General features: G+C 44.3%; 1 protein-coding gene across 2 annotated transcripts; it reads left to right on the top strand.

Moving 5' to 3' along the window:
- Positions 1–1,413: 1,413 nt before the first annotated feature.
- Positions 1,414–16,102, top strand: LOC116395378 (SH2 domain-containing protein 4A). 2 transcript variants are annotated; one of them, XM_031869236.1, is made up of 8 exons: positions 1,414–1,526; positions 2,262–2,780; positions 5,676–5,820; positions 6,035–6,137; positions 7,191–7,229; positions 7,326–7,367; positions 8,702–8,984; positions 14,901–16,102. In XM_031869236.1, the coding sequence occupies exons 2-8, from the start codon at positions 2,594–2,596 to the stop codon at positions 15,122–15,124; spliced, it is 1,023 nt and encodes a 340-aa protein (XP_031725096.1). In that variant the 5' UTR covers positions 1,414–1,526; positions 2,262–2,593; the 3' UTR covers positions 15,125–16,102. The 2 variants fall into 2 exon arrangements, with proteins under 2 accessions (XP_031725096.1, XP_031725097.1); XM_031869237.1 differs by lacking the exon at positions 1,414–1,526 and adding an exon at positions 1,958–2,151.
- Positions 16,103–19,131: the final 3,029 nt, after the last annotated feature.

Raw genomic sequence — 19,131 nt, 5'->3', positions numbered from 1 at the left:
AACAGGTTCAGCTGCCACAATGCTAGCTCTTCTTATTTAATTGAAGCTGCAACAATGGTCGACATCACCTGAGCATTCCCTGACAGCACTGCACTATGAGTATGCTGCTACATTGTGCAACGTCCTGCCACCTTTTTACCTTTTTGTGTAAGAGCGCCTGCATGCGGGTTTGTTTGTGCTGTGGTGTTGCTGAGCTTTCCAGCATTATGTCGGGAAATGCTGCCTCCTCATTACCCGTTGCTGCCATTTTTATTCATCTTAATTATTTTGTGCTATATGCTGAAGCAGTTTGGCCATGGTGGTGACGTAATTCTTTGCCGGCTTCTATGGTTCTGACCACTAGAGGATGCTCTTTACCTATAAATGAGAGGCTCAGCAACAGAAGGGAGAGAAGATGGCTTCGATGTGGTATAATTAAATGCCTCAAGGCACATGGACATTTTTTTACCAGAGCTTCCTGAGCTTCTTCCTGCATCTGTACATACAGTTGAGAAATACTACGTTCATGATAGGCCACTAACTAAGCTTGATTGCTTAGTTCAAATAAACCCTCCTTGAACACAACGTAACATTTACACCACCTGAGCTCATGTTTTTATGTCACAGTACTTGGCATTATATCAAGACATCCGTCATGCAAATTTCTTAAGTACAAAGTCATCATTTAAAGGAAGAAGAGACAAGAAGGCGTGGGTGCAGTATGTGTAATAATGTACCACATTTCTACATACGTTTCTCATCACTGGACAGACTATTTCCTCTAAGGCTGATTCAGCTTTGCTGTCACAAAGACCGATACAGGAAATCCTTCCTCCTCAAAGCAATACGCCTCTACAACACCTCACCTCTGTCTATTAGAGCTAGCTCAGCCTTTTAAATGCAGGTTTGAACCACAGTCCACTCTGTTGTGCTCATTCAATAACCTTTCACATGGGGAATTCACACATGGTTATACTCTCTCTCTCTACCTCATTTTAATATGTATTTAAATAAACTGCAATCTTATATTTAAACATTTATATTGATGGTGTATAAAACCTGTATCACAATAATTTGGGATCAATAAAATACATCTATCTATTAGTTTATGTAAATGTAGGCTATGTATAAACTACTAGAATTTTTATTTATTTATATATATATATGCACTGTTGATGTAAAATGTATTTAAATGTGGATTTTTTTGTGGGTGGGAGAGCAGTTACGGAAAAGGGAGCTTGAAAGTTTAGGTTATAGGATTTAGTGCCCTTTTTTCTCTTTGTTTTTACAACTTCTTTAATGTGTGAGTTCAACTTCCTGAATTGCTGTCTTCCCCCTTTAAAAAAAAAAAAAAAAAAAGAGTGTGTGTATGTGCCTGAGAGAGAAACAGAGAGAGAGAGAGAGAGGCAGAGAGGGAGGGAGATTATGGAATGCTGTGATGTCATCAGCCCAGTCATACACACAAAGACAAGGAGGACCCATAGCCGCTCTGACTCTCTCAGCTTAGTTAGCATACTCTGCTGTGGAGCGGCTGTCTACATCCCACTGTGAGTACTTCAGCGAATTCTACCCTTCTCTTACAACTCCCCTTTGTTTTGTATCACTTACGTACTTTCCCTTTCCCTGGGTTGCCTTCTCTGCACCCTACAATGTGTTTAGTAGACACATCTGTATTCCAGCAGTGTGATACTTCTCAGTCTGAGACAAGCTTTCTTTCCCTCCAAGTGCTGCTTATGTGGTAGCCATTGTTTAACTACCCACTGTGATTGGAGGAGTCCATTGCAATCTCCTTATTAAAGAAACCGGCTCATGCTGTCCTGGCCTACGACCCTGTTGTTGTTGTTTTTCCTCTTACAACCAGGAACTGACAATGTTAAAATGGAGCCGCTATCTCATGGGAGTTTGGGGGAGAAAGGAACAGGGGTTTGGAAAGGGATGTGTGGTGGGGAGGGGGAGGAGGAGGGAGGGAGGGAGGGAGGAGGGAGGTGGGTTACTGATGACACAAACAGTCCCATTGCTTTGGAATCTCCTCCCATTCTGGGCTACAGTCTTGTCAGTTTAGAAACAGGGTTTGGGCTCTTCCGTATTCATGAAGGGAGGGACAACATAGCCAACTGAAACCGACTTTCTAAAGGAATGGCTGGAAGGAAACAGTTTCTGAATGCGACAAAGGTGGGATCAAGAAATATATAGGACGTAAGAAAAAAATGTAGTATCTATAGCGCACAACTTAATCTTCCAAATGTTTGTTTCAAGTGTTTCCTGTTTTTCTTTTCTTGTAGAAAGTCCCAATGATGATCTCCAAAGACAAAGAGTACTGACATCTCAGTAGGGTGGGGAGACCGTCAGCACAACACAGAGAGGAAACAGGATTCTGTGTGTGAGTTTGTACCTTAGGAGGATGAGCATGCACCTCGATTGATGAAGAAGAGTTTATGGGGGTAAATACGAGTGATTTCAGGATCAATGGAGCTGTGAAAGTCTTCTTCGGATGACATGAGACTATAAACCAAACGCTGTCCACCTCAAGAAGCTGCTGGCCAAGGGGCAGCACCTCCTACCTCCAACCACTTGGCCAGGTGGTGCCAAGTTAACCCACGACTCAGCCGCCAACATGCTCCAGCAGATTTTAAAGGACATGTTCATCGACCCCGATGTGCTGGACGCTCTTAATGAGGACCAGAAAAAGACTCTGTTCCTGAAAATGCGCCAGGAGCAGGTACGACGCTGGGAAGAACTGGAGAAGAAACTAGAGAGTGAAGGAGGGGACGCTGAGTGCAAACGAACAAAGCCAAAAAAAGGTAACCACACCAACACATCACCTTTGTGAAGTTGTCTTCTTCCCGTTTATCTACAGTGTGCTGGAGGCCAAGACAGGCACAGCGTTTACCAGAAGGCCATTTGGCAAGTTTAAAGTTTCCTGAAATGAAAACTCGGGCTAACAAACACCAGCTGCTCCACATTAATGTGTCTGTAATGCAGCACGATATATACAGACAGAAACCAAAGAGCGTTTATACTTCACTCGCATGGAGTTCTATTTATATCCGAAGTCCTAAACAATTACAGCAGATTGATGATGTCGGTGAGTTCACGTTGACGTCCCACTCGCAGATGACACTAACATTTACACAAGCAAAGTAAATTAGATGTCACAGTAAAATAATATTCACTCTGAAATGAGTGTGTGAGGAGACATGTACTAATAGTGTTTGAAGAAGTGCCATTGTGATTGAGATATTTACGTCACGGTGACTGGAAAGTATGCTGGCTGCGTGTGTACGTGTTCACGTACACATATTTTGCTCTCACTTAGATCATTTTGTTCCCTTTCACACCACACCACGTGAGCCTGAATCAGAGAACTCAGAGAAGAATATTCACTGTGTCAGAGGTGTCGCTCATGTGTGGAGCGTGCGTTTGATGGAAACTATATTGACAGAAAAACATGTCGGCGAGGGGGGGGGGAATGCAGGTGTAGTGTGAAAGCTAAATGGGTTTATCAGGAACTGTCTTCTTCTCCAAAGCGAGAGTCTGAGTCAACGGCATACATGCAGTCAAACAAAACAATTAGAAACTCAGAAGGCCACAAGTCTTTCCTGAAACCGGTTTGACGAATTGTTCAGAATCTTGCCTGTCTGCATTTTCTCTTTAGTGGTAGCAAGTACTATGACTAAATGGTTCTATTTTTATATTCCAAAGAAGGGCTCCTACTGTAGATGACAAAGCAGACTACAGAAGGTTTGGAAGTAGACACAAGTTGCTGAAAAACCCACTTAAATATTACTTACAGCCAATCAACGGCTAGCACACTGCAGTTGGAGCATTAACTGACTGAGTGATCTGCCTTGTCTTGGCTAATAACAAAGCACTTATCAGCTGTGGCGTAGAGTGAGAGAACAGTGGTCTTTCTATCTCTTAATGACCAATGCAGCTGTCCTGAGCAGGCTGGATGGAGACTGCAGGCTGAGATCACATGGCCACACGGCTCCTCTCCACACAGGCTGCAAACGCAGAGGAAGTGGTGGATAGTTTGTGTTTCTGTGTAAAAATAGGAAGTGAGTCAAGACTCAATCCCTCAAACAATTAGCAGCGAGCGAAACAGGAAGCATGCAGGAAATGCATGTGTTTTGAGAAACAAAGAGAGAGTTGTCTGGACGGCCTTGTGGGAGAGCTCACATGCCAAGTTTGTTTTCATGCATTGAATGAAGCCGGCGTCTCTCCCGGCTGCCGGTAACAGTTTCAGCCTTTAGCCTTTTTTGGAGCATGGGACTTTTGCTGTGGTTAGGCTGCCTTTATGGTCATTTGTGTTTATGTACTCTGACCCATGACTATATGCTGCTGCGTTTGTGTGCATGGTGTGTTATGTTGCGTGCAAACCGGTGACATTCACACCAGGCAGAGACATGACTCAGATTAGTTACTTTGGCCTTGTTCTGAAGATATGCCAAAAGTTTGAAAATTATGTCTGTCAGTGGGGCCGAGGACATTATGCCAACACAGTCACATTCGGTTCGTCCCTTTACTCAGCTGACAGGATTCATCTCCCCTGACAAAGGTGTTGTTGTAGCTGTCAGATCGGGCTAATAACTTGTTTCCCAAGATTCTCTGACTGCTGCATTTGTCATCCTGGTATGCCCTGCTACAATACGATCCACAGGGCAAGCTGGCAAAACCAGTTCACTATGGAAATACAGTATGTTAACCTCTTTTAAACCCAACGAGCTCTCTCCCTCTGAGCCCACGTCAGCTGGTTTCTCTCTATAAAGTAACTTCTGTATGCTCCCAAAACATTAGTCACAAAACAGTGACATGTTTATATGTCGTGGAAGTGTGTGCGCCCTGTTGTGCTCGCGTGTAGACTCAATGTCCTCGCAGAGATTGTGTTGATAGTTTAGGAATTGTGTTTAAAAATGTGCCAGACTTTGTTGAGATTATGGAATGAAAACAGTAAGTGGAAGGTCCTCACAAGTATATTCATACAAAAAACGAGGGTAGCGTTTCCCTGTCAGCTCTGCTCATATCATCTATGAAGGTCCGCTCTCATTTGTGATTTGCAGCTTGGGTCCCACCAGCTGTTGCACCTGTTGGTCTAGCAGCCTCAATTCATCCTTTTTTGTAGGTCAACCTAGAAGTTAGCATCACACCAGTTCCCTCATCAAAAAGCCAAATGGAATTTGCAATATTGCAGAAAATAAGCTTGTAATACTTGCACATTTTGTCGACCAAGATAGTCTTTGCAAATCACTTTATGACTTTTGTATCGGCAAATGTAAGAAGCTGATGTAAGGCTAGAAACTAGAACTACGCTAGTCTCATATCGGCACTTTTTAAGACGCTTAAAAGCTTCAAAATGCACAAGAGGGGTATTTACTGACGTAATCGTTAAACGAAAACAACAACATCTTTTCAGCTCGTGTTAACCACAGATCTTACTTCAGGCATCTCCCCAAAACCCTATTCAAACAAAAACATTGACTTCGAGACGAGGGAACCAGAAGTGCAAAAATGCTGACTCACTCGCCCTGTTTTCAGACTCAGCCTTTCCTGTAAAATTATCATATAGTGCTTTAATTTTTTGTTTCTTGAACCCCTCTTTGAATAGAGAATCTTTGCATTAGTTAGATGTATAAAACATGTTCATGCTCAGTGCCAAACTAACTCTATTCACTGTTTTGTGTTTGTGTTTCCTCCAGCCAACAGTAAGAATGTGAGCTGGCTGCTCGGTCGGGATGGAGATGTGGCGGTCATCATGATCGGGGAGTTGGATGAGCTGAGCTCCAAATTCATCTGCTCAGGATTTGGAGAAAAGAAGGCGCAGAGTCTTCAGAACAATGCATAGTAATACACCTTTGTAATATAACACAGACAGTGTTGTTTTGTTTAATTACACGCAGTGTACAATATGTAACATGGAACAATCTATTAGTGTTTCAGTGTTGTTTACAGACTGTAGTTTGACGGGTTATCAGGGCCTTCTGTTTCCTTAATCATGAGGTGGCATATGAACGACAAGTAGAGCCTTTAAATGACATGGTCTGATTGTGTTTTGCAGCCATCAAACCATCTTGAAGAGCAGAACAACCACAGAACCTGTCAGAACTGAAAGAGAGAACCTTCCTCGTAATACACAACCTGGAATTTCACTGAATTTAAAGGTGTGTAGCCATTTGTCTGTGACCCTAAGAAACCAAACATGTCATGATTCTCAAGCTGGGGAACAGAGACGATTTCATACTTTTGCTTCCGTTTGTTTTTTATGTGAAGTGATTGTCTCCTCAGGCCTCTTATTATTTGACCAAACAAAACAAAAGAATATAGGAAAATCATTATTCTGTTAACTGGGCTGGTTGAACAACTTATCGTTCCGTATATGAACGCAAAGATATATAAAGACTGATAGAAACAAAAGAGGTGTAAAAGATTTACATTGTGAATCACTGGTCAGACCACTTTTTTTTTTTTGTCTCCTCCCCGCAATCAACCCGGTCTCACTCCCAACTCATCAAATGCTGATATTTGGTCAGTGCCCCTCAGCGTCTGATACAGACGCACCACGCTTTCAACGTGTTGCTTCTAAGAACGTGTGGAAATCGCCAGCCGTGCCGTTTTCATCCTTTTATCCAAGGCCTTTGCTGTTCGCTGTGTGCAAAACTAAAACTAAGAGTAAACATTGACATTTTGTTGACATCCCGTCAGTGGTTAGTCATGTGAGTCAAGTTAACGTAAAGCACTCTTCTCCTAAACCTTAGTGAGTGGTTTATGTTGCCTGAACCTAACTTCATGTGAAGACGGAAGTATCTTTTGAAAAGACCAAATGCATTTAACAAGAAAATTTGGGGCTTTCTCCACGCTCTCTTAAAAAGAGATTTGCTGCGTTATCATGGCAACCTCGCACACACTGAGCCGGAGCGAGCCGGGTCTCATCTGGCCTGACCGCCACGGTTTCTCTGAGCTAAAGCTGCATGCTGCTTGCACAGTGGAAATATGAGCATCCCAGCCAGTCACTGATGTTCCTGCACTCGCATCATCACACTCACTGCACAGATATGTTTCTAAATAGTCGACTTATCATTTGCAATATTTCTTTTTTTCTACGATCAACTCTAACTTAACTTCCCAGCTCATTAAAGTACCTAACTGACTCAAAGTTAAGGAGGATGATGTGTTGCCTCTAGTATCCTCTAACATGTCACTGTCTCTCCCTACAGGGGAAGTGTGAGGAGACCAGCACCGTACCCCCTCTGCCGGTGAGTTGGAGCAACTGCCTGCTATAATTGAGCTCTGTGTTATGGGGTTGCATCACGGCCTGTAACACTTGTGTAATGTCTTCGTTAAACCCACAGGTGTCAGTGAGTGAGCATTCATCACCTACAGCAGCAGAGAAGGTATTTATGAATCAAAGTAACTGTAGTTGTTTGTTTCTTTATAGTTGCTGCTATCCAGTTTTAGCATTTTGCCGCTCTTTGTAAACATTCAAGATGGTGTATAAAGCAAAAGAACAGTTTAGGTTCTAGTGTTGTCTACACCGCACGACACATTTTAAAACAGGTGTGATTAATCCGCTCTTTGGCTTCTTTGAAATGTGGTGTCGGTGTGCCTACGTGTCTTTTCATGGCAGTCACACCCTCTGTGAGTAACAGGAAATGGTGGTTGTGCCAGCTGTCCCCTCACTCCCAGCCTCTCTGCGGATCGTCTTTCCCCTCTCTCTGTGTTCCTACTCGTCTGAGCCGCCGCACCCCTCACAGCTCTCTCCGGGGGAACAGCTGAACCGAAGTGTCCTCCCACTGGCTCCATCATCGCTCCAGCCTTGGGTTGTCTGGGGAGGATGCTCTCCATCTCCCCTTGCTTCCTTTCTCTTTCTGTGTTCATGTGCACGCAATTGTGTGTATGTGTGTAGGTGACACGCGCTGCAAGAACAGCTGAATCACAGAGGCAAGGCAGGATTTCTGGACTGCCCTAGAACAGATGGTTGATGAACTTGATCAGGGAATTAAAATGCCAGAGATAGAGAATGCGTCAGTCGCAGATGGATGGGATTGTGGGATAGTCTCTTGAGGTTTGGGCACGTGAGCTCTCCTCCATTCTCTGTTTTTCCCTCCTCTTTACAAGGAGACGTCTCTCCCTCACTTCTTATTTCTATACCAGACTCTCTATTTTACAGGCCCCAAAACATCGCTGGGCAACCCATGCCAATGTGGCAATGAAAATCCACACCTTAGGTGGTTTGGCCAGTCTGACAGCCTGAGCCTCCCCTTGCAAGATGCATTATTCTGTTGAATGTCTTGTACGTAGGTAGAGTGATTTGTTTCTGGGGAACCGGAAGGAGCTGGTTTGGTGCTGCAGATGTATTAGTGGCTGTTGCTAGCCCTGCTGCAGATTTTCTCCAGTTGATTTAGAGAGGGGAAGGAGTCAGCCTGGGAGAGGAGGAGAGAGTGAGATTGTTGATTAAGAAGGCGTGAGATCAGGAAGGAAGATTAGCGAGGCTGCTTGATTTCCAAGTCACCTTATAATTTTCTCTCCACCCATCCTTAAACTCTTAATCAGTGGTCATAGTTCTGTGTGTTTCATTATGGCGGGGTGTAGTCATTGGAGAACTGTAATTTGGTGAATCATTTATCCAATGATTTAATCAAACATGATGGTAATTTCACTGTATGTGAATTAGCCGTCAACACTGATCACGCTCCTCTGTCCCCTGTTGTCACTCTTCCCTCTGCAGCCCGAGTTGAAGTCAGCCAGTGTGACTGAAGAGAAGTCAGTTCGCGAGCCCTCCATCTGTGCCAGGCTTCTCATGAGAGCTAGCCATGTCAATGTGAGACCAGCTTCTCCAAATGCAGCACCAGGCTCTGTCAACACGAGACTCTGCCTCGCAAATCTGAGGCTGGCCACCGCCGCACCATCCCCTTCCACCAGCAGCACTGTGAAAATGGACTCTGGAACAACCAAAGGTGGCCTGTCCTCACAGGAAGCTCAGAAGCCCAAGGAATCGCAGAGCGGGAAAGGTGAGTGAGCATAGGATCCCGGGTAAGGGTCCATAACTGGTCTGATGTCAAAAGAAAGAAAGAAAATCTTCCTCTATGTCCATTAAATGAGCTCATATCTTTCCAGTCCACACAAACAGCAACATTAATGATGGCTGGTGTCATCATGGATAAACAGTCAATACAGACATCCGTGCAGCACTGAAGGAGGATTTATTTCTGCAAATCTAACGTGCTCGCCAAATAGTGCCTCAGCCTGCTGGAATCTTTATGGTCTGGCAGAGTAGGGAGAGGCCAGCCAAGAGGGGCAAAAAAGCTTCTGTGACTGGGAGTTGTGTCGTGGTGGCACTGCATCGCTCCCACACACCTGTTTGTTTGGTAGCTTAGCGCTATTGTCAAGGGCACGTGTTAGCAGGGAAACTGTCAATAAACACTCTATAGCTTGGCTGAGGTGCATGGTCATACAGCCAGATCAAGTCTGACAGACTGATGGTAAGATGGACCACTGGTCCTCCAGAACAGAATTACAGGATTTGTGATGTGGGCTGAAATGATGGGAAACTCTCAAAACGTCATGGTCTCTAACAGCCATGCTATTTTAGTAAATGGTCAAATTTAGCTCAATTAAAATCTTACATTCCTCCCCTGCTATTCAGTTATTTGGCATAACTATTAACCCTGCACTCGGTTGATGTTTATTGGTCAATAATCAGATCATTTTACGTTAATTAAATATCTTCGTAACAGTTACCCCCAATTTAGTTTAAATGACATAAGGAAATAAGGTCACATGTTTTGGTGGATTGGACACTGTTTTGGGCCCTTTTTGTTGGCCTTACACAATGTTGTCTCTGCTATTTGGCAGCCTTTGATGTCAACAAAGCAGTAAGAACTGGTAACTTTGTAATGGGGAGAGTGGTGGCAAAACTAACTGATTAACTACAACCATTACAGGCATTACATTTAAACTGGTTACCACCATTTTTCACAAACCAGTGGGATGATGTATCTCTCTTTGTGTCTGTTATATGGTCGGTGTTACTTGAATATCTCTGCCTGGCTCATAGATCGTAGGGAGCTTTTTCTTCTCAACAGATATCTTGGGCCTTGACATTAATATTATTGTCACTATAGGTCTTTCAGTATGCTGTGCAGATTACCTCTAGTTTGAATTACCATTGTGAATCCCAGACGTCCTCTTTGAACACAGCACCCAAATTCATGAATTGACCAAACACTCATTCACCATACAGTGACCCAGTTATTTAGAAAAATGGGTCGTGTAAGGGGACATTAGCACCATCCAGTGGAAAACAGTGAAACTGTAGAAAAAAAGTGCAGTCGGGTATGAATCCTGATCTCCATAAAAAGGTCCCTCTGCTGGAAAAATGTTCATCCTACAGCACATTCAAACTGCAAACACATTGCTGCTTTTGCTGGAGGTTAACTTGCTCTGGGAAGACATACTTCAGTTTTTTTTCAGAAAAGCTGAAATGCAACGTAAGATAATTTCAGTATTTGAATATTTTCTAGGAGAGTTGACTCTTATGTGGCTCATAAACAATAAAAAAGCGAACACAAAACGAAACATATAGCATCGCTGTTCCAGCTGCAAGAGCACTTTTTCTTATTGCTTTGAGATGTTGTGCTGAGTCAATGCCGTGTTTAACTAGTGTAGTTTGAAATGTATGAAACAAATAGATATAGTATCAGTCAAATGTTGTCAATGTAGATCCTTTCCCTCAGAAAAAAGCCTGCATGCTTTCTAGCATCTAGATAGCTGAATTCATTTTCAACGTTCCTGGCAGGTTATTGTAGATTTTGGAGGCTGTGAAAATCTCTCCAAAAGACAGACAGACACAAGAGAGCTCACATTCTCTTAATATTGTCACCAAGAGGCAAAATTCTGGAAGTGTTTATAAAATCATGTTTACAGATGGCCGAACATAGAATATGATAATCAAATAGTGAATTTGTGCTCTTAATGCGTCAAGTAAGAAATCTGTTTGTGGAGGCATGTGCGGTGAGTGAGGCGGATTATCAATCAGATGAGTTTCACAGATCACAAATGACTAAAACCTGGATAGAAAGAAAATAACAAAAGATACAACACAAATGAATCATGGTGGCACAGGCATGTTTATGTGTGTGTGTGCCTGCACCCACGTTGGTGGCTGGATATGAGACCAGTGGGCAATGCCAGGGCAGCAAATAACAGACAAATGAAGGAAAAGGCAAAGGAACAGCTGGCGTGGTGGGAGTTGAGGTGGGCTGAACACAGTGCCGAATAAATGTGTCCTGACTGTGGACAAAAAAAAAATACTGACAGAGTGTCTGTCCTTGACAATGGCAGGAAGCTTGTTCCAAAGGGGAGGAGGAGGCCGATTAGGATAAGGCTCATGCCTCAGCTGTTTTCTTTAGAATGAGGGTGATGGCAAGGACTCCTGCATCCTGTGAGCAGAGACTGTGGCCCACACAACAGTTGTAGAAGATGAACTTAATAGTCTGCGTTAGTAACACTCATTTATCTGTACAAGTGCCCACTGGAGCTGGACTAAACTTGTTTTGACTTCCACAACACTTGAGAATTCAAGAAGTTGTACAGCAGACCTTGTTGTTTCATGTCGGAACTATTTACTCTCAACCATAGTTCCGACATGAAACCGCTCACAGCAAGGTTTGTGGATTATCTTGAGGAACCTGGTCATGATTGTTGTGCCGTGGAGTACTTAGTTTATAGCCTAACGTTGGCTTTTTACTTCTGACGGTTGAATTGACGCTTCTAAAATCACAAAGTGGCTTTCATTTGTGAAGATTATCTTGCTGAACAAAACGTGTACGCATCAGAAACAGTGTTTATTTACACCATGCAAATGATTCGCTATAGTTACTAATCCCTTTTTTCACAATTTTTCTCTTCAGTGTTTATTACCTGAAGCATCTTCTGTGCTGTCAATGTCACAAAGAGGACCTAATTTACTGCAAACTGCTATGATCAGTGTCCTCTCTCAGCAGGAAACATAACCGTTTAGGGACAAGGGTTTATACAAACCGGGGATTTTTCCTTTAAAATCTGTAAAAACTGAAAATGATGAGGCTGACTGATAACTTGTTGCTATGTTAATGTCATGTGTCATCTGCATAAAAACGACAGTGAAGACACATTACCAGATAATACGGGGAGCGTGTAGTGTAGTCAGTGGAAGAGTCATACGACTTAAGCATATATGCGTGAGCATGAAAGAGTATCAATCTCCAGCAGCTGGCGGTATGTGTTCATGTGTGTGTGTTCGTGTTTATAAACCCTTCGCTGTCTGTCGGCCGGCTTTCCTCTCCTCTCTCTTCACCTTCAGAGGGAAGGACACGCATTCCAGCGCTGCTTCCCGACTCTAGCCCTGGGCGACGCTCAGCCAGAGCTGATAAGTGACAGGGGCTCCAGCCCCCACACAGGAGGGCCACCCCCCCTCCTTGCTTCCACACACACACACACACACACACCTCCTCTCCACCCTGCCCTTCAGTCCACAGACATGCTGCTCGGGAATTCTGCCCTCTGCCCCACTTCTGCCCCCCCCTCTTTCTCCCAGAGACATGGAGGTCTTTAAAGAGAAAGATTGGTCTTTAATTTTCGCGCTAGCCTGGTCAGTGACAGCACTTCCCGCCCCCTCCTCTTTGTCCTCCCTGTACATTTACGAGTTGGACTGAGATGTGAGGAGTGGCGTTCGAAAGCTCAAATGGGAGATTAATCAATCTTGGCGAGTGATTTAATGCAGAGATTTCTCTTTCATTTTAATAGGTGTTTTCGCAGGTAGCTTTAATGACGGTTTCTGCTGACAGGGCTAAGAGTGCAGCTGCTGGGGAGAGTTTTGGGCAGAAAGGCGTGGGGCTTGAGCATGTTTTAGGTGTGTTAAGACAGGTTAGTCAGGTTACCAGAATTAGGGTTTTACTTCAAGAAATACATATGTGTGTGTATCCGTATATATATAGATATATAATATATCTATATATATATATATATATACACACACACACACATATATATTTGTATTATTTCTTTACGACAGTCCAAGCTCACAGCAGCAATTCTCCCTCTCCTCCTCTTTCTCTCTCTCTCCATTAAGCATTCCACTCAGACCCTGCACCGAGGCTGTGAGCTCAAGAAACTCTCTGACCGTGGGTGTGTATGTGCCTGTGGATGTGTTTGTGCGCTATATGTGTGTGCGACTGCGTGTGTGTGCTCGGTGCGTGCCTGAATGTGTGTCAGCCTCAATTGCTGGAGCCTATCCAAGGTTTCCGTGGTGACCACACAACACAACGAGACAATCAGAGGCAAGCCCACGCAGCGCGGCGAGAGGACATTAACACAGGAACTGCGGGTCAGGGGGCAGAGGGAGGCAGGGCAAGACGGGGGGAGAGGAGGATGAAGAGGAAGGTGGAGGGAGGTGTTAGAGCCACAGAGAGAGGGGGAAAGAGAGAGCGAGGAGAGGCGGTAAACAACAATAAACAATAACACAAGCTTAAAGGCAACTTTAGGTCTCCCACTCTCATGCCTGCAAGATACCAAGAGCTTTAAAGGCTTCCTGGCCCCGGGAGTGCCTGCGTGGTTTTGGCTGTACCCCACCTCTATATATGTGTGTGTGTGTGTGTGTGTGTGTGTGTGTGTGTGTGTGTGTGTGCTATGCGATGGTGTTAGTCAGAGACGGCTGCATGCGTGACTGAATCCATGAGCAGGAGGGCTGTGCGAAGGTTCATGTTTGTGTGTGAGCATGCACGGACCTGAATGTAACGTGAGAACATGCGTGTGTCTTTTCAATTCAACCGTTAGAAACTGTGTGTAGTGTGTATGCTTGTGCCTGTTTTCACTTCACTCTGTGTGTGTGTGTGTGTGTGTGTGTGTGTGTGTAGCCGTGCACGCGGGCGCTCTCACATATCTCTGTCCCCTGGGGATGACGCTAAAAATATGTGGCTCCTCAAGCCTTCTGGTGTCTGAGCAGCGTCTGTCTGCTCTCCATTGCCGTCCCTGTGGCACCCCCCCCCCTCCCCTCCCCTCCCCTCCCCTCAGTTACTCCTGTTCCCTCCATTCCTCTCGCAATTACACCCTCTTCAAAACACAGTACCTCAGCAAGCACACACACACCAACTACACCCAGCTGTGTCCCTACACTTCCAGTGAGGATGACCTCTGCTCAGCCAGAGTGGGATAAAGGCAGGCGAGAATAAAGCAGGTAGAAAGGAGTGAGGAAAGATGTAGACACAGTATTTTGAGGGAGACATGTATCAGGTAGTGTGGAAAGACTGGATTCCTGCTTTTGCAGCAATAGCATACATGCGTTAAATGTGTAACTCTCATTGTTTATGGTTAATGGTTTTAAACCGAATTTCACCTGGATTTTATGTTCCCATGCTCCTTAATGGTGTTGTGTTTCCAGCTGCTATGAGACACTGACCGCTGTAGTTTACAGTAAACAATGTCCCCTTGAGGCACAGCCCAGAAAATCGTCCCATAATACACAATGAAGAGAAAAACAGAGAAAATGCTAATGAAGCAATGATTATGTACCAAAATCCCTCGAAGGAAGTTAGGAAAAAGTTTATTTCAGGATCTGACAGTTTACAGCAGATGCAGAGTGGAGCACTTAAAACAAAGAACCTGAAAATGCAATTACAAATAAAGTTACAAATACAGTTTGAAGAACATGTATTTATATAAACTCTGGCATTATAGATTCTGCACATGGTATTATTTTTTAAAGTTTGAGTTTTTAAATCCAATTATCAGCCAATTTTGAAATAAAAAAAATACACAATCTAAATTCCAATTTTTATTTGTTTAACTTTTTTTAAAATACAAAACCAAAAATAAAGAATTGAAATGAACAACCCCTTTCTGTCAGGTTGTCCCATATTTTAAGGAAATCTAAATCTCTCTTTTTTCAGATATTGGTGCATCAGAAGCGTCTCGGAGGGCTGCCTCGGTGGAGGCCGGGGCATCAGGGAGCGGACCAACCTGCGCAGGGCGTGGCCGGGTGGCCCAGCTGATGAAAACCTTCAGCACCGAAGGCGCTACAACCCCCGCACAGACCCCCTCTCGCGGCGTCAAGCCACCTCTACCCAACAAGCCTGGCCACTTGCGTCTAACGACCACACCTACTGTCAGGTAATCCTCACACACTGATGCACAGACGCCCACCCAGCTTCACGCATCCCAGTGAATCAAATAAAGCCACGCTGAACAATGTCGGACACCTAAGGTGGAGCCTCGGCCAGTGGGTCAATGGGATGAACAACACAAAAGCGAGAATGAAGAAAATGGTAATGTTCACGATGTTGCCATCACTCCCAAAGCACAGCAATGGAAATGCTTGAATGTAATGGTTTTGTTGTATTTTTGGAAGCTTCAGTACTGTAAACACTCTTCGTGGGAAAGAAATTCCAAAGCAATTGATCACAACGTGTATGTATTTTTTTTTTTTTCCAGGGAATTGATGTCTATCACATGTTTTCACTTGATGTTGATGCTTTCCACTTTGTGTAACATGCGGGAAGAACACACGTTTTTTTTTAATGTCCAATTCACAAACCCTATACACACGATATTATTTACTTACCAATGACATTATTTTCAGACAGTTTGCATGAGCTCATATGCAGACACACGTGTGTGGTTCAGGACAAAAGACTGGGCATGGGCAGGCATAATGGGGTAGAAATAAGGCACAGTAGGGTCCTCCTTCATCTTGCTGTCTCCTCCTTGGGAATACTTTAGGGTTGTTTATTTGTCACAATGCAATGTATGTCTCCCTCTGCCACCTGGCAGGAGCCTCACTGCGACCTGTTGTGGACCAGTGACAGTGCCAAATGCATCGTCTGCCACTCCCAGTGGATCAAGTCAGACAGTCGCTGCCAAATAATCCAGCTCCATGTTACTTTCTGCAATATTTCCAGAACTATTTTAGAGATGCTGGGTTGTACTTTTTACATTTGTTTTTTTACATTTTAAATAGGGAGAAAGATGTTTTGTAATGGGATATTTAACATTACTGCAACTCAGTTGTAAAGTGAGAGACATTTTGTATCTTTGTTGTCAAGCTTGTATGGTGCAATCAAAGAAATAATAAAATTGTCTAACTTGCACCTTGTATCTTTTAAGTGCTCTTTTTTTTCTATTTTTGTCATCTTCATAATTCCACACTGAAATAAACATATTTCTTTTTAATGTCTTGTATGAGATGAGAAACGTTGATTAGCAGAATGCAACCCACAACACTAACATGCCATAAAGGTTGCAGCTAGTTCACTGAGAATATATGCAGTTTTTAAATGTCCAGCCTCAACACATAGACCTGCATGCTTCACCAGAGCCAGTGTCAAATTTGAATTCCAGCAGGGCCGCACATCCACCCCGACGCTTGTTATTACTGTGCTCAGACAACTCTTGCTTAATTTCCAGCGATGCTCCCCAAGCTTTGAATTGAAATTCAAACGTTTGCCAATGCTAAACTTACATGGCATATTTTCACATTTGTATCTGTAACTTCCATTGCAGATCGCAGTTACCTCAGCTAATGTTTGGCAGCAGGCTAATCTGTACAAATCAGCTCACTGGGGTGAATAAAAGCAACACTCTAACATTGTATGTGTCATTACCGTGATGAAGAAGTGAGAAAGGCCCTCTGCTGCGGTAAAGTGGCAGAATAATGTCCATTAATGAATCTGGTTATGGGTGTTGAAGCAAGAGTAGCACCTGTGTCTTAGGAGCTATTCACTGTCAGATTTAAAAAGTATACATATTATACTTTATACTATCAATAACTACAAATGGCAGATAAGAGAAAGAAGTAGTCCTATCAGAATTAGTTGCACACTGAAGTTAGAAAAAAATGTCAGTGCACAAACCTCATACAACATGTTATATGATAAACTTGTCAAGATGATGGTAGAGTATATTTCAGTCCAAATGGCAGGAAATTGGCCAAATATGCAGCACAACAGTTCAATTTTGACTTTTAAAAAAAACTAAATTACACTGAAAATGTACTTTAAAATGCTTTGTTCGGTAAGTACGAAAAGACAATGCTTAATTCTACCAAAAAAGCGTGTCAACGGTTCTTTTGATGTGATTGGAAATGTCCAGCAAAACAATTGATGAAGTCTCTTTGTCAAAGCATGAATTCCAAAACACTGCACTTCTGTCCAATTACACATGGATCTTGGTGTGTGTGTGTGTGTGTGTGTGTGTGTGTGTGTGTGTGTGTGTGTGTGTGTGTGTGTGTGTGAGAGAGAGGGGTAGGCACCAGTGTCGGTATTATTTTTCCAAAAAGTGCATCTTGCTTTGACATACAGTCCGCGGGGAAGCCAATTCCAGAAAAGGCGCATATGTACCGTTTACAATCAACTTGACAGTAGGCTGCTCATCTTGAAGAGTTGCAGCATAACACAACATGAATCATATATGGCTCTATACTGCACACACACTGTAAGTGCTTGTGCAACACACTGCAAAATGCTGAAACACGCAACTGTGCGATGCCGCCAAGATAACCCTTTCCCAATGAGCCCAACAATGGCCGTGGCTGTTCTCTGATGCGCACAGACATCGGCGAGCAGTTTCCAGGAGATATCCGTGGCAAGTCCCTTGGTATGCCCCCCCGCTCCCCCCGCCCCACACACTTCTCTTCATCCACCGACCCTGGCCACTGCTGTCGTCAGGGCCCTCCGACAGGAGATAAAAAAAAGAGGCTGTTGTTGTCTCCTTGCAGGAGAGACAGACGCCTGTTTCTCTCTTTTTTTTTCTGCCTCACTCGCTTCACACCCACAGAAGGGGAAGTGAAGGGGGAAGAGAGGAACAAAAAAAAAAGAGAAAGAAAGCTATACTGTGTGCTGTGGTGTTCCACCGCACCACCAATAGACCCCCTCCGCCTCCTCCATCACCAGCCCCATCCACAGCACCCCCAGTAGAGAGAGAAAGAGCGAGAGAGGAGAGGAGAGAGGAGAGGGGGGCCAGGGCCATGTGATACGGAGAGCATGCGGGCACAGCTTCACCCCCAGGCAGAATGAACGGGGGCCTGCTGTGTCTCTCCTGCATGATTAATCTGGCTGAGGGGCAGGAGGACTGCCACAGCCCTCCCTGCATTAACTCCCTACTCTCCAGGTCTGCATATACACACACACACACACACACACACACACACACACACACACACACACACACACAGGTTGATATGCACACAGGGCTGTGTGTCTGTGTGTGTGTAGCTAGTAAAGGATAGTGACTGCCACTGAAGTGGATTCTTATTGAGCCATCACATTCCGGCCCCATTAAGTTTAACTGTTTACTTGCCTTTTGCCAAGGGCACCGTCTCACTGCCGTTTATGCACTGACACGACACTAATCCTTCTGCGTGTCGCCAAACTGTAAAGAGCACTGCGATAGCGAGGCCGTTCGATAGCGTCGGTTTCGAGGTAGTTTCTGGGTTTCTGTGACTCATCTTCTCATGTGACCTCTGTCTCCCAGGCAACATTGTGGATGTTTGCTGGTGCCGGTCTTGTCTTTTGTGTAATTCATACGAGGCAGATGGTCCGGGAAATGCAGCTTACTCTTCAAAATTCTCCCAGACAAAGAGTATCTGGCATGTGATGGTCAAATTTTCAAATCATCATGACAGCTTCTGAAGATTGCACAGCAGGCCTGTCATATTGTCTCACAGTATTACACTCAGCTAATGTAGACATGATACCAGAAAATAATGTATACTGTAAGCGTCCCTCCCACGACTGGCAGGACTGATATCCTCCATGGACTGCCGTGGAAAGTTTCAGCCCGGCTGTAAAGCAGGAAGTGTTTGAGGACTTATTGTGCAACAGCGGAGACCAAGCATCAAAAGGCAGGCTAAGGGGTTAACATCCTGCAGTCCGCTCCACATTAACTGGAAAGGAATGAGGTGTCAAGCATGTTTTCACCACAGCGAGACGGTCAAAACCCGACCCCCCTCCTCCTCCTCCTCCTCCTCCCACCAACCAGTCACCCCTCAAACCTTCTCCCCCACATCACCCACACGCCTCCCACTCGCAACAACCTCCCACAGCCATGACCAAATTATTTTCCAGCCTTCCGAGATGTGCCTTGCCAGACAAAAATCTGCAGCGCAGTCCTGATTCAGTGCGCAAG

The sequence above is a fragment of the Anarrhichthys ocellatus genome, unplaced genomic scaffold, assembly GCF_004355925.1.
Source record: "Anarrhichthys ocellatus isolate YVR2014 unplaced genomic scaffold, GSC_Weel_1.0 scaffold46, whole genome shotgun sequence".
Lineage (NCBI taxonomy): Eukaryota > Metazoa > Chordata > Actinopteri > Perciformes > Anarhichadidae > Anarrhichthys > Anarrhichthys ocellatus.
The sequence above is the reverse complement of the archived record's forward strand: the minus strand, read 5'-3'. Positions and strand labels throughout refer to the sequence as shown.